The sequence below is a fragment of the Gopherus flavomarginatus genome, chromosome 2 (assembly GCF_025201925.1).
Source record: "Gopherus flavomarginatus isolate rGopFla2 chromosome 2, rGopFla2.mat.asm, whole genome shotgun sequence".
NCBI classification, from domain to species: Eukaryota; Metazoa; Chordata; order Testudines; family Testudinidae; genus Gopherus; species Gopherus flavomarginatus.
Window position 1 is genome coordinate 23610266 of NC_066618.1, and position 15416 is coordinate 23625681.

A 15416-nucleotide genomic window follows, 5' to 3' on the forward strand; every position below is an offset into this window, starting at 1 on the left:
CTTCAACTCCCTCCACAGGACACTTCCTTCCACAAAGCCTCTCCCTGCAAATTCACCAAAGCATGACATTAAAGAAAGTAACTTCATACCTTTGGATTTAGACTATTATCTGGTAAAGTGTATATTATGCTTACAGTTTTTGTTTATTATTTGTAGTTTAAGCTCCCTGGGGCAAGGACTTTGTGTTTCAGAGTGCATAAAACCCAGTACACAATAGAACCATAGTGTTTAAGAAACCTTGCCAACCTAGAATACAGTGAAGACGTAACTGCTGTTCTTGTGATCTTTTTTAGCTAGTGTCATGCATTGTATTGGAGTAGGGTTGATTTGTAATGAAACATTAGAATATGAGGGTGAGTGCCACAAAAAAATGAATGGAACTGAACTGATAAAGAGTATTCTGGGCAAGACTGGAGAGGCGCTATTCACAGGATCCTGACATAAATGAGACTCTGAATTGCATGAGGACTTCCTTCGGAGAAGTATCTTGAAATGGTGCTGATGTGCTAATCCGGAGAATGTAGTGGATGGACAAGCCTTGGAAAATGAAGCACATTATCTACACAATAGCTGTAGTATGGCTGGTGACAGTGCAACTTTCAATACCACAACTTCCCATTCCAGTGCAACTTCCCCAACTCTGCTACAACCTTAAACTGGAGGAAATCACTCTTATGGATGGTCACGTCTGCCTGTTGAAACTACTTCCAGGGCTCCCATTCATAAACACGTATCCATTAAGAACTGGATTTAACCCACTCAACTTTTCACTTAGGCTCCTAAACAAATGCTGACTGGAATGTTTCATCCATCCAAAGTCAAATCTTGAAGCTAAGGAGTAGGTGAGGGACTTAGGAGGTTCCTGTCTGAATACAGGAACTAGCAACTGGTTTCCAAAGCCAGAAACTATTGGTCACGAATAGGGAAGCTTCCAAACCATTGAATTCTTTTGAGAGGACCAACTGAAATAGTAGTGATATTGTTGTTCTCAATGCTACAGTGAGATAATCCAAAACATTTGTGAGTTATTTAGAAGTTATCTCCTTGTATAGTTGATTCATACCAGTTACCCATGTACTATATTTTCACACTGTCTCAGAGAGTTCAAGAAGAGATTTAAACCACCTAGAGGAATAACTTATCAGTGACTTATTTGAAACATGCTAATAGCAATTCCTTGCAACAAAAGTGATGTGACAAATTTGAGGAGTTTTACAGTACTAATGCTTGTTATTGCTTCTCACAAAATGTTAGCAAGCTTACAATAATCTTTACACTTTCAGCAAAAATGTGAACAGTATATTTAAATATATTAAAAAGAATTAAAAAAACATTTCACAAAAAACATTTGTTGCCATATGAAAGTCTTTTAGCAATAAATGCTCACGCCAGTATTTAAACATTGTTAAAAGTAGAATGATCTTCCTAATAAATTATGCAACAAGAGAGGTAAACAAAATAAAATTACAATATAGCTGTCAGCATTCTTCCATAGAACTCATGTGGATTTGGAAACCTCATTTTTGGATGATTAATTAAGAAACTGATATTTTCAGAGCAACAAAAATAAAAGCTTTTATTTGTTCATTTGAATATAAAACAGGCGTTATCACAGATGTACAAAGCGTACTGGTGGTTTAACATACAAGAAGGTTGCTGTCCTTTGCACATAAAAACTTTTGTTAAACTGTGAATGACTGAGTTACATGAATTTCTCTAACCAGTCACCACACTCTATGAAATAACGCTGCTAACATTCAACTGATAAAAGGGACAGTCTTCCCTTGGGTAAAGTGTCAAGCAGGATTAAATATATATAATAAACAAGCACCATGAGGAATCTGCTCCTGTTTGATTAGTTTTGTGTTTAAATGTTCATTGTGTACCCTCTTTTTTGTGCATGTGCATCAAATTGATTACATGGTTTTGTCTGACTTCAAAAGCACAAGGTCACAAGACAAACATTTTCTACATTCTCATGAATGGTTTATCTACAGTACAATTTCTAATACAGAACGATCATTCTTTATTGCTCAGTCTGATGTTACTTAAGTGTTTCCTTCCTTTTGCTTGCATAACCAAACTAGAAATTCAGTTTTTCATTTCTCTTAACTCAGAATTTAACAACCACGGATGGCAGGGCGCAGAAGAGATCTGTTATTATCTGTGTCTCACAACTGCATTTGCAGTTGTTTTTCCTATGAATGTGAAGTTGACTTGGTGAAGGTCAAAGTGATGTTGGAAATGACAGCTAAATTTGTTTTGCAGTACTGAGATCAGCAATAGCAGGACTTCACGAGTTAGTTCACACGCTGCAATTATGGTTGTAATCAATCAACATCTTTTCTGAAGCCTTACAATAACTTGCCATTAAGAATGGATTTTATTCTTTCTGGGAGCAGAAAAAGAGTGAGAGAGTATAAGGATTGCTCTTCAGAACATGAGTAGAAATATTCACAGGCCAGTGAAATCTGAGAGTGGTCTGAAATAAAACAAGTCTTACATAGTAAGATGCTCTGTACTGTACATGCAGACTAAAATGTCCCTATCTTTTAAAGAGATTTTAAACAACCAACACTGTGTCTTAGAAGCCAAACAAAACTATCATTAGCAGGGGTCCACTGCCACAGATATTTTCCAAAGGCAGACAAAATACGTCCCTTATACGTGTTATAAAAATGATTACGTTTGCCCTGCAACAACTTTAGTCATGCATATCTGGTAATGAGAGTCAGCACATGAACATATTTTGGACATTAAGAAAAGCATTCTTGGACTGCTGCTGGTAAACCCCACTCCTGATCACACACAGGTCAACTCGGTTACAAAGGAATGAAGGGACTATGAAAGTTGAAGGAAATAAAGACACTGGAACGGAAATTGAAGATCTAGTTTACCCAAAGGCAGTAAAATAAAGGCAGCTGTGATAAATGTTTTCCTACTGTTCCCTACTGATGGCCTCAGTTCTGAGACTTTGGGACTCAGTTCCTTAAAACAGGCAGTTCAGTTCCTCTGTTAGTTCACTTGGTCTAGGGACTCATTAGCAGATGCACAATTTGTGCTAAATCGATTGTAATGACTATATGTTATTCTCTGTTGAAGAATAAATTAAAGACCATTAAAACAATAGTTTTCTATAAGTGTAAACTGGATGTATTAGCCACCAAGCTACATGGACCAGCTGAGAGGCAAATTGATAACTCTATGCAAATAACCACCAAAAACCTTTCCTTATCACAACAAAAACACCAACTAAAATGATGAAAAAAATTGTGCAACAAAGTTATGCAGCTACAAAACAGTGCTATTCTTCAACCTGCCTTTTCTAAAGTCTAACAAGTGTATGCACATGCCAGCACAAATATTTATTGTTGACTCCATGGCAAAGAAAAAAAAATCTTATAGTGCATTTTTAGTTTTAAATTCATTCACCGCCTTAAAGGCAGCAATAATTCCACTTGCTGGTATCTAGAGGATTTTTTTTAGACAGGGATACTTAGCAATCCAGGATTGCTTTTTCTCAAAAAAATTGTGAGTAACATTTGGTTATCTACAGTGGGAGATACCATGCAAGTGACAAGTACTGCATTTTAAACTTTAAAATCTTTTTTGTCATTAGTGAATTTATATTTCTTATATATATATTTGATGTGATACTATCCACTCAAGATAATACAACACTTTGTTTTTATATTAGCAAACATTACAAGAGATTAATATTCTTGAATGTTTTTTCTTTTATACTTCTAAAGAGATCAAAATAAATTAAACATTTTGTACATAATTACAGAAGAAGTAGTTAACTTATTTTATCTTTTTAGTTTAGTACAAAGATATTTGCAAGTTCATTGCCGAAATACACCTTATTTATAAATTTCTCCTCTCTAACACTAGTATCAAAGGCTCTTTGGCCTTTGTGCTTTCGACATCTCTGATAGAGAAAGCTGCTAGAATTCTAACTGGAAGGTGCTATTTTGGGCATTTTCCTCGTACCGCTACATAGTTTCCTAAAATGGTGGGATCTAAAATGGCTTAAATTAGTAATGGATCTGTATTTGTAAGGTTTTTTATGATGCGTCAAAAACAATTGAACATAATTCTTTGTCATCGTATATAAATTGTTAAAAAGAATCCACTTGGAGGGCAGAATAAAAAGATTAGCTACTTCAGCTTTACTCAACATAAAATACAAAGCCACGTTTACTCAGAAAGAGGTTTCATCCAATATGTAAAAAAAAAAAACTAAAATGGGCTTTTCCGACAAACTGAAGGGCAGTACTCCTTAGTCCTTCTGTGTTAAAATTTAGTGGTAAAAGAAAACACATTTCACATTTTATTTCCTGCAAACCGTGACTGCTTTGAAAAGTCATAATAGATACAGTTCCATTCTGATGAGTATCACTCTCTTATCTGCACATTTTCAGTGGACACCAAAAAATTTTATACATCTATAGTAAAGTCCATGGAAGCCTTAAAATACAAGACTACATGTTGTAGGCCACATAGATGGGATCTAGCTGGTCTGCCAAAAATCCATCTCGTAGGTGCATACGTTGTTTCTCTCCACGGGAGTTGATAGGAATTACACCAATGTCCACCACCACCACCACTCCTACAATCAGATAGTGTTCCTCCAGGACCACATTGGTGACTAAAGGAACCAGGTCCAAGGCTTCTTGCTCTGATCCATCCAGCTCAACTACAACGACCAACAGATTTGTCCAGGTAAACACCGCACTAGAATACACAAAAAACAATTATTAGAAGCTTTATGAGTTTTCCTTCCAGTCTGACACGTCCATGTTTTATCCACAGTGGGTGTTTCAAATATACTGCACACATGGGTATCACAGACTGGGGGAGAATTCATTTACAGGTAGCGACACAAATGGTCCTGTTAGCATCTGCTTTAATTCTATGCTATGGGGTATCTCCCCACCCCACCTTTTCTTTTTGCTGTTGTTGTTGAGAAAAGCGAAGGAAGTGACAGCTACACTTTTACATATAGCACTAAATGCTAGTGACGTCTCACTTATTTTCTAGCTAAGGTTTAAATGTCACGTTTTATTTCACACAAAGAGAGCATAACAACTAAGGGCCCATTCTTTCCACATCTGAGCATGGAAGGGGAGAGTTCTGGCACATTGGCATGTTCTTCCCTCCAGTCCAGTCCTACCCCCATCATCCCCTCCCAAACTCCTCCAGAGCCTCAGAACTCCTACTGGAGTGCTGTGAGTTTGAGGCTCCAAGATGATGCAGTTTCACACTTATTCACAGATTTTAAGGCTCTTGTAAGCGCTTGTCTCTTTGGAGAGTTGGAGCGCGGGAAGCTGGGGCGTAAGTTTACAGCAGTCTAGTGTGCCACTCTACCTGGCTACTGTGCACTGAAAGTTCTGTAAAAGTTCAGGTCAAAGAGCACTAAGTGCCAGGGCCCCACAGACAGTGCACGGCAGGCTACAGTACTGTAGATTTACACCCCAGCTTGCTGCACACTGAGACTTACATCTACATGTGGAGTTAGGGGTGTGATTCTCAGCTCACGCGGACATACTCACGCTAGTTCTCATTGACCTAGAGTGCTAACAATAGCGAGTAGTGGCATAGGCTAGCTGTCTCGAGCATGTGTCCACAAGGTCCAGGCACCTGTGTGAATCACATCACAAAGCCCTGGCTGGGATGATTTAGTTGGTATTGGTCTTGCTTTGAGCAAGGTGTTGGACTAGATGACCTCCTGAGGTCTCTTCCAACCCTGATAGTCTATGATTCTATGAGTTCCAAGGGTAGACGTAGCCTGACTCTCTGTATAGACATGCTCTTAGTCTGACCTGTGGCAGAACACAGGTTATAGAATTTCAATTAGGTAATTTGTACACCAAGCCCAGTATCTTGTGGCTGAGCTACAGCATCTCTTATCTTTGGCTGCAAATACACACACCTTCCACACCTAGACCCACACAGAGAGGGGTGTTGTGCAGGCACAGAGAAGGGTCAATAGCAGCAGCTGTGGTGACAGGATATAGTGGACCCAGAAGATTATCATCAGCTGGACCCTCTGATAGCAGTGCTAGAGTACCACTGTTCCAGTGTCCATTAGCCAGGGAGAATAAAGTACAGCAGTCACTTATGCCATCTGCAGTACTGACCTTTTATTCCCTTACTGTAGTAGACATGTGTACTAATGTCTTAAATTGCATTACCTACTGCCAGCCACGTACAATGAGGTGAAGATTCTCTAGAACCTCATTGAGCCCCAAGAGTGTGCAACTGTATTGCATCCTGAGGTCAACACACCAATTCAGAGTGCTGTTGTTCCATCAAATTTTAAAACTCTGAAAATACAGGTATTTTGGAAACTGCAGAACACACATAATTATCCATCCATGCCCAGAATTTAGAACATGTGCTTTATACTAAAGTTTATAAGAGTACCTTTCAGGAGAGATGTATTTAAAAATATTTGTTTTTAAAACCCCACCAAGTTTTGTTGGATTAAATTCTTTTGCACTTATTGGCTTGGAAAGTTGTGGTTACAGACAGGCTGAGTGGCTGCCTTCTGACTCCATGTTGCTAAAAAATACATTTATAATTATATTTTAGCAGAAGGTCTAATGAGTTCTGAATGATGCTGAATATTAACAAAGTACAGTGATCTGTCTGTGAAGATGTCTCCTTCTCTCTCATAAGGCTCTGGAACATTGATGGATTGCTTTAGACACACCTTAGTGCTCACATGACCTAAATATACATTTGCAACAAGAAATTCAGAAGAAAAAGTTACTTTAAAATAATAATGACATCCTGGTTTACACCTACCACAGTGGCCTTGCTGGGGAAGTAGCTAGATCTCACAGCTTCCCCCCACTCCTCCTATACTTTCCTTCCTATTCTTGAAACCAGCAAGGTTAAAATTCCTTGGCCACTTGCTACATCAAGATGTTGCAGCATCTCCAGGGCCATCTGTAGATTACAGTACAGCAGGCTAAGGCTAACCACAACTACAGTATGAATTATGACATTTTCAGTTTAAGGGTTGAGTTCTAAATATTATTTTAATGCTTTAATTAGATAATGCTTTGATGCTCAAGAACAACCAAGGACTGAGTATGCAGTAGAAAAGGGCGGTTTGTTTATATTTCTAGTTTCTGAAACAGAGGAAGACACAGAAGAAACTTATTTCCCCAGACAGATCAGAAACACTGTCCCTTTTACAAGCAGGATTTATTTTAACTGGATTATTTAACAGAGGTAGTCTGACTATCTAGCAGCACTACATGTAAGCTTCATGAAAGGGAAATTTTGCTGGCACACAATCCTGACTGACTCTCGGAAAGCAGGAAAGGGCCTATTTCCATTTGATTTACTGGGGCTTTCTAAAAAACAAAAACAAAACAAAAATTAACAGTTAAGCCTAAACATTTGCAATAGTCAGAACCTTTGGAATGTAAATTAAAAGTTTCCCTGGCAGTCAAGGATCATATTATAGTTATACATTCCACACAGAAGCCCTTTAAAGTCACGTTAAAGCTAAAGACATGTATCAGTGTTTTGAATATATATTTGCTTTTCAGAATTCTTGAGTTGGAAAAAGAAAATGAGGAACCCACGAAGTTTGCATTTCCACAAGCCAGAGTCATGCTCTGTAGACACAACAAAAGCCAATGAGTTGGAAACTACTCCCCTCCTGCAAAGCCAGCAATATTCCATCGCACTCATCAGGAAGTACCAGTAGACTCATAGACTCATAGGTCAGAAGGGACCAATCTGATCATCTAGTCTGACCTCCTGCACAAGGCAGGCCACAGAACCCCACCCATCCAATTTTATAACAACCCCTATCCCAGGACTGAGTTATTGAAATCCTCAAAAATGGTTTGAAGACCTCAAGCTGCAGAGAAACCACCAGCAAGCGACCCGTGCCTCACGCTGCAGGGGAAGGCGAAAAACCTCCAGGGCACCTGTCAATCCGCCCTGGAGGAAAATTCCTTCCCGACCCCAAATATGGCGATCAGCTAAACCCTGAGCATGTGGGCAAGAGTCACCAGCTAGCACCCAAGAAGGAATTCTCAGCAGTAACTCAGTACCCATCGCATCCAACATCTCCCCGCAGACCATTGAGCAGACGTGTCTGGTGGCAATTCAAGATCAATTGCCCAAATTAACAATCCTATCATAACATCCCCTCCATATACTTATCAAGCTTTGTCTTAAAGCCAGGAAACTCTTTTGCCCCTACTACTTCCCTCGGAAGGCTATTCCAGAACTTCACTCCCCTAATGGTCAGAAACCTTCGTCTAATTTCAAGTCTAAACTTCCTAATATCCAGTTTATACCCATTCGTCCTCGTGTCTACATTAGCACTAAACTTAAATAATTCCTCTCCCTCCCTAACGTTAACCCCCTTGATATATTTATATAGAGCGAGCATATCCCCCCTCAGCCTTCTTTTGGCCAGGCTAAACAAGCCAAGCTCTTTGAGTCTCCTTTCATAAGGCAGTTTTTGCATTCCTCGGATCATCCTTGTGAACCGTCTCTGAACCTGTTCCAGTTTGAATTCATCCTTCTTGAACATGGGACACCAGAACTGCACACAGTATTCCAGATGGGGTCTCACCAACGCCTTATATAACGGTACTAACACATCCTTATCCTTGCAGGAAATACCCCGCCTGATGCATCCCAAAATCGCATTTGCTTTTTTAACAGCCGTATCACATTGGCGACTCATAGTCATCCTGCTATCAACCAGTACCCCAAGGTCCTTCTCCTCCTCTGTCGCTTCCAACTGATGCGCCCCCAACGTATATCCAAAATTCTTATTATTAATTCCTAAATGCATGACCTTGCACTTCTCACTATTGTATTTCATCCTATTTCTATTACTCCAGTTTACAAGGTGGTTCAGATCTTCCTGAATAGTATCCCTGTCCTTCTCCGTGTTAGCAATACCCCCCAGCTTCGTGTCATCCGCAAACTTTATTAGCACATTCCCGCTCTTTGTGCCAAGGTCAGTAATAAAAAGGTTAAATAAGATCGGTCCCAAAACCGATCCTTGAGGGACTCCACTGGTGACCTCCTTCCAGCCTGACAGTTCACCTTTCAATACGACCCTCTGGAGTCTCCCCTTTAACCAGTTCCTTATCCACCTTACAACTTTCATGTTCACTCCCATCTTTTCCAATTTAACTAACAGCTCCCTGTGTGGAACCGTGTCGAACGCCTTACTGAAATCTAGGTAAATTATATCTACCGCATTTCCTTTATCTAAGTAATCCGTCATCTTCTCAAAGAAGGAGATCAGATTGGTTTGGCACGATCTACCTTTAGTAAATCCGTGTTGCAATTTGTCACAATTACCATTGACCTCTATGTCCTTAACTACTTTCTCCCTTAAAATTTTTTCCAAGACCTTACATACTACAGCTGTCAAGCTAACAGGCCTATAATTACCCGGATCACTCTTATTCCCTTTCTTAAAAATAGGAACTACATTAGCAATCCTCCAGTCATAAGGCACAACCCCCGAGTTTATCGATTGCTTAAAAATTCTCGCTAACGGGCTCGCAATTTCACGCGCCAGTTCCTTTAATATCCTCGGATGGAGATTGACCGGGCCCTCCGACTTCGTCCCATCGAGCTGTTCAAGTACGGCCTCTACCTCAGTTGCGGTAATATCCACTTCCATATCCACATTCCCGTTTATCATCCCTCCATCATCGCAAGGTTCCTCACTAGTCTTATTAAAAACTGAGGCAAAGTACTTGTTTAGATGTTGGGCCATGCCTAGGTTATCCTTAACCTCCGTTCCATCCTCAGTGTATAGCGGCCCCACTTCTTCTTTCTTTGTTTTCTTCTTATTTATGTGGCTGTAGAACCTTTTACTATTGGTTTTGATTCCCTTTGCAAGTTCCAGTTCAACGTGGCTTTTAGCCTTCCTCACTTTATCCCTACATGTTCTGACCTCCGCAAGGTAGCTTTCCTTACTGATCCTGCCTTCCTTCCACTCCCTGTAAGCTTTCTGCTTTTGTCTAATCCCCTCTCTGAGTTGCTTGCTCATCCAGTTTGGCCTACAACTCCTGCCCATGGTTTTTTTCCCCTTTCTCGGGATGCAGGCTTCCGACAGTCTCCGCAGCTGTGACTTAAAGTAATTCCAGGCCTCCTCCACATTTAAATCCACTAATTCCTCCGTCCAATCCACTTCCCTAACTAATTTCCTTAACTCTTTAAAATTAGCCCTCGAGAAGTCAAAAACCCTAATCCCAGATCTACATTTGTTTATCCTTCCATCTAGTTTGAACTGAATCAGCTCATGATCACTCGAACCAAGGTTGTCCCCTACCACCATTTCTTCTACGAGGTCCTCACTGCTCACGAACACCAAATCTAAAATGGCATCCCCTCTTGTAGGTGCTTCAAATACTTGATGAAGAAATCCATCCGCTATCACATCCAGAAAAATCTGACCCCTATTATTCTTGCAAGTACTCGTCCTCCAGTCTATATCCGGGAAGTTGAAGTCCTCCATAATCACATATTTCCCCTTTGTGTTTACTTCATTAAAGACATTAAAGAGGTCTCTATCCATATCCCAATCCGATCCCGGCGGTCTGTAGCACACCCCAAGCACTATCTCAGGGGAAGCTCTAGTTGCTTTTTTACCCAGTGTGATTTTTGCCCAGACAGACTCTGTCTTATCCATTCCATCGCTTCTTATTTCGCTACATTTAATTTCATAGTAAGTGGCTATAACGCTTCAGAAGGAATTGAGCTATAACAACTTATTCCAAAAAGCATCCAAAACGCTTCCTATAGGTTTATACATTCTGTCATTGTGCACAGAGGGAATGCCACTTCCTTTCAAATGCAATGAAGACATATGCTCTGTTCCTCTTTCCAGGGTTAGGAGTTTAAATGAGGCAGCATTGTGTATTCTTAATTAAATTACAAGCCCATACATAATTTCTTAAGGTTTCTTATATTATTAAAAACTTTTGCAAAATGTTGCCTACATTGATGCATCAAGACAGAAATGGATTATAGTGACATTCGTCTTCATTCTTTAACATTACATGTTAAATACAGGTGGCCACTGAAACAGTGTCTTTAGTGGTTCCTCTCTAAGGGGGTGGGGGACCCTAAGCATGCCTGAGGTGGTGGGGGAATCTGAGCAGTTATCCATACTGGGCGGTCACAACACAGGTCCCATTTCCCTACTATTTATTAGGGGTGCTCTTCCCTTTGACAGCCTCCTAAATTCTCTCTAGTTGGGGGGGGTAAAAACTAAAGTCACAACCCCCCCCATCACTCAGGTATACTCCCTCCCTGTAGTCCCTACAAAGAGGGAGGTGGGGTGGTGAGTCTACAATGCTGCCAATGATCCAGCCCCGACAAAATGAGCTTGGGAAAATTCCTCTGGCTGGTTCTCTGAGACAGGCTTAGTCTGTTTGTCTTGCCCTGGGGGTGCACTGTACTCTGCCCAGGGTTGGGGTGAAGGTCTCCTGCTTAGGAGTTCCCTCTGCAGCTTCAGGAATTGCTCTGTAGTCTGCTGCGTAGGGCAATCCGGCTCCTTCCCCCACTGACTGCACTTTCCTTCCTTTTAAAGGCTTCCTCATCCTTAGCTTCTGAGGATAGGACAAGAAGCAATGGGCTTAAATTTCAGCAAGGGAGGTGTAGGTTGGACATTAGGAAAAACTTCGTAACTGTCAGGGTGCTTAAGCACTGGAAAAAATTGCCTAGGGAGGTTGTGGAATCTCCATCATTGGGAATTTTTAAGAGCAGGTTTGACAAACACCTGTCAGGGATGGTCTAGATAATACTTAGCCTTGCCATGAGTGCAGGGGACTGGACTAGATGACCTCTCAAGGTCCCTTCCAGTCCTATGATTCTATGAATGATTGATAGGATGGGAGGGGTGAACCTAGCCCTGCCAACTCGGCCTCTCTGGTCCCTTCTTCAACTTGTGGGGCCTTTATATTTCATCACAGTCACAGATTGTGGATTTTATACTACTGGAATTATCAGGAGAAAAGGCAAATTTAAAATAACTGTCCAGACCAGATACTCATCAATAAAGTTCGGACAGCTGGGTCATAAATCAAATCAACAAGATACCAACTTTCTTAACTGACTTAAAGGTGTCCCAGTGAGCACCAATTTCCTTAAGCAGAGTTGTAAAAATAGTATTTGGAATATTTTCTAAAACAGTCTTAACTCTACTGGGTAGTGGGTAGATGATGGTGATTATTTGGGTTCACTTACTGTGAAAATGCAACTTTAATTCTGAAATGCCTTTGTTTCCAGTGTTTTGTTGTGTAGTTTTATTGTTTATTCTAATAAACACACACTCTAATAAACACACACTCTTGTGTCTGCAGTCTTGAAGGTTTGTGTGTGGGAATTTCCTTGTCTAGAAATGGTCTGTCCTCTGGAAAGGAACTCTTTTCCTACAGATTCTAGGAGAGTCAAGGGGACAGAACAACCGCTTAGTCTGCTGGCTGCAAAGACTCCTGCCAACCACAGTCTCCACCTGTCATCCTGGTGAGGCAAGTTCTGAGGTTACAAAGGTCTTAAAGGCCCTCACAAGGAAATTAAAATTCTTCACAGTTCTGCATGTCAGGAGCTCGTGCTGCACCCTTGCAGAACACAGGAGGTGTATAGGAGTGGAGCTCCCATTCTGTCAACCTAATGATTACAGGACTGCGGCTCTCCATCATTACATTCATGGGGGCAGAGGGAGAGAAATGCAGGAGAGGAGGTTTGAGGGAAAGGGTGGGGGCAGTAGAGATATGAGGAATACCCTCCTTCTACTACACTGACATGCATCCTGAGGCTTCCTGACCCCAATGGTGGGGGAGCTGGGGATTGAAGAAATCCAACACTGCTCCCTCTGGCTACCTGCTGCTGTTTCCTGGGATCCAAGCAAAGGTTTTTGCAGTGCCTCAGGAGATAAGGGGTGAAGCATTCCCTGGCACCCCTCCTTCTTTCATCCAATAAACCTTCAGATGCCTGAATGAGACTACTATGGCTTCTCAGACCGCTTTCAGGGGACTGAAGAATCGGTCGAGGCCTTGTCTACTCTCGAAAGGGTTTGCTGGCAGATATACCAGTAGAGCTGTATTGACACACTCTCCTCCCCCCAGTGGATATCAGTTTATAACGGCAAGAGTTAAACTAGTTCCCTACGCTAGAGCTTTTGCTGTCATAGTCGTGCTGGTTTGGGTGGGAGGGGGGAAAATCATATCCCTGACTGACCTAGTCATTCTGGCAAAACTTTTAAAGTGTAGACCAGGCCTAAGAGCTACGGTGACTGGAAAGGATTGCTCACTCCACCTGCATCCCTTCATTGGGCTCAGGGAGCAGCTGGGGAGAGAATCTCTGTTCCCTAGAGCCTCCTATGCAGGAATCACGGAATAGGGAATAAAGTCTCCACCCCATGAGGTGGCTCTGGTCAGCAGAAGGTGGTTGCTAAGGATTAATCCTAATGTGCTGCTTCTCCCCAGCCCTCAGACCTGTTCCTGGCAATGTTGCATATTGACAGTCCTTATGAGGTGTGCAGGACAGGGGTTCTCCTGTGCATCTCACAAGGCCTATATAGAGGGAGGACACTGGTTAAGGACTGGTGGCTGAAGGAAGCAGCATACTTAGAGGCCCCTCCCAGCCTGTTCACCCAATTCCATGCAGCAAATTTGGGGAGTGAAGAATTCATCTCCCCAGCCACCATTTGCTGCTCCCATCAGTCTGCAGTACTTGTGATTAATCAACGAAGAGCATGTGCCTGAGGTTTCAAAGTCACCTAATGGATGTGGATGAGCAGTTCCCAATAACTTCAATCAATGGACATTCATATCTCTGAGGTGGATCTAAAAGTCTCAGTTTCCTATTTCAAGAATTGGCAACTCTTGAATGTTTACTTTACTGAACTACGCTTTGGTGCAGAGTACTAGATCTCAGCTAGGGAAGACGAGACTTAAGTTCTCTCTCTTCTGTTTCATTGTGGTAAAACAATGTTACAGGACTTCTAGAATTCTGGTGGACACCATTATTTTAAAGGTATTCTAATTCACGAACGCTTTGTCCACGTAAATTCAATTTTTGTATGTAAGTTCTACCTCAGCCTAGGTACTAACCTAACTGTTTTGAGGCAGATATAATCTTTCTGTGGACTTTAAGAGGTGTGAGGGGAAGACATCTTACTTCCATTGCAAACCTCAGATCTGCTACCTCATCTCTATAACACTGAACTCTACATACACACATTATATGTAGGCCAATCCATAGTGGTGCCTGAGCCATGGAGAAATAAGAAATAAGGAGACGGCAACTATGAATTACGTTACCATAATTCCATTGAGATTTTTTGACGAATGAAGCCTCAGTAAAATTAAAATCCTGCCTGCTACATTTTATGAAAAGTAAAATCCATCAATATTTTAAACTTGTTTTAAATTAAACAAGCACACAGTCCTTTTTCACATCTGTAATCCATGGTGTTCTACTGCTTTGTTGAGCTTTCCCCTCTCTGTGTTTGTTGTGGTTTGGTATTACAAGGAGGAAACAATTAAGAGGGTCATATAGATTGTGACTGATAATTAGAATAATGTTTAGTTCATTTGCATACTGCAGTTCAATTAGCGAAAGTTGCATTTTATAGTAAGATACATATCTAATGACTTATTAAAACACCCTTATTAGCCAATACAGTGCACTCTGTCGTAACTGTTAAATTGTTATTTGTAGTATGGCACCACCCAATGAGGGCCATGGTCCCATTGGGTGACAGGCCCCAGACAGATATATGAAAGATATGGTCCCAACTCTGAAAATCTTACATAATAAGAGGGTGATCATCAACAGGATCCATGCAAGTCTGCTTACATGGAGCTGATTACAGGACTGGGGCCTGAATTAAGACAAGGTGCAAGAAGTGGATAAAGGAGCAAGGGAGGGCAGACCATGGCTGCAGTAATAGGATGTGGACACTCATACTAATCATCAGAACAACTGGATTGCAACTTTGATTTTTTACAAGATATAAAATATACGAATATATATCAGCTATCCACAGTAGCCATCTGCCTACCCACTGTCCACAGTCATCTGTCTAAATTCCATTGCATAGGCACGCTCGTCCCCATAATTATTCAAAATATTGAAATATATAATGAGCAAGAGATCTGTTTTGACCAGCAGATATAAAGTTAATGCCCGAAGTCTAGAAGAGGCTAGGCAGAAAGTGAAATATGTACTGGGGTGAAGTTTTTGAAAAGCACCTTAATCTCACTGAAAGTCAATGGGACAAAGGCACTTCTCCGAATTCCTTTACACAATATTTTCTGCAAGTATAGTATTGGCCCATTGCAACCAATTACTCACACAATATATAAATGCTTGAAATTGTGTTGCACAAACCCGTAGGAAAA

General features: G+C 41.0%; 1 protein-coding gene across 5 annotated transcripts in view; it reads right to left on the minus strand.

Annotated features, from left to right (window-relative positions):
• Positions 1-1262: 1262 nt before the first annotated feature.
• The window catches only part of DIP2C (disco interacting protein 2 homolog C), a 480496-nt gene continuing 466342 nt past the window's right edge, over positions 1263-15416 (minus strand). For 4 of the 5 annotated variants that reach the window (XM_050942217.1, XM_050942216.1, XM_050942215.1 and 1 more), the window contains one exon: positions 1264-4737. In XM_050942217.1, the coding sequence (XP_050798174.1) occupies positions 4485-4737 (253 nt within the window). In that variant the 3' untranslated portion in view covers positions 1264-4484. Of the gene's footprint in view, positions 4738-15416 lie in introns of all 5 variants that reach the window. The other variant, XM_050942214.1, reaches the window with a different exon arrangement.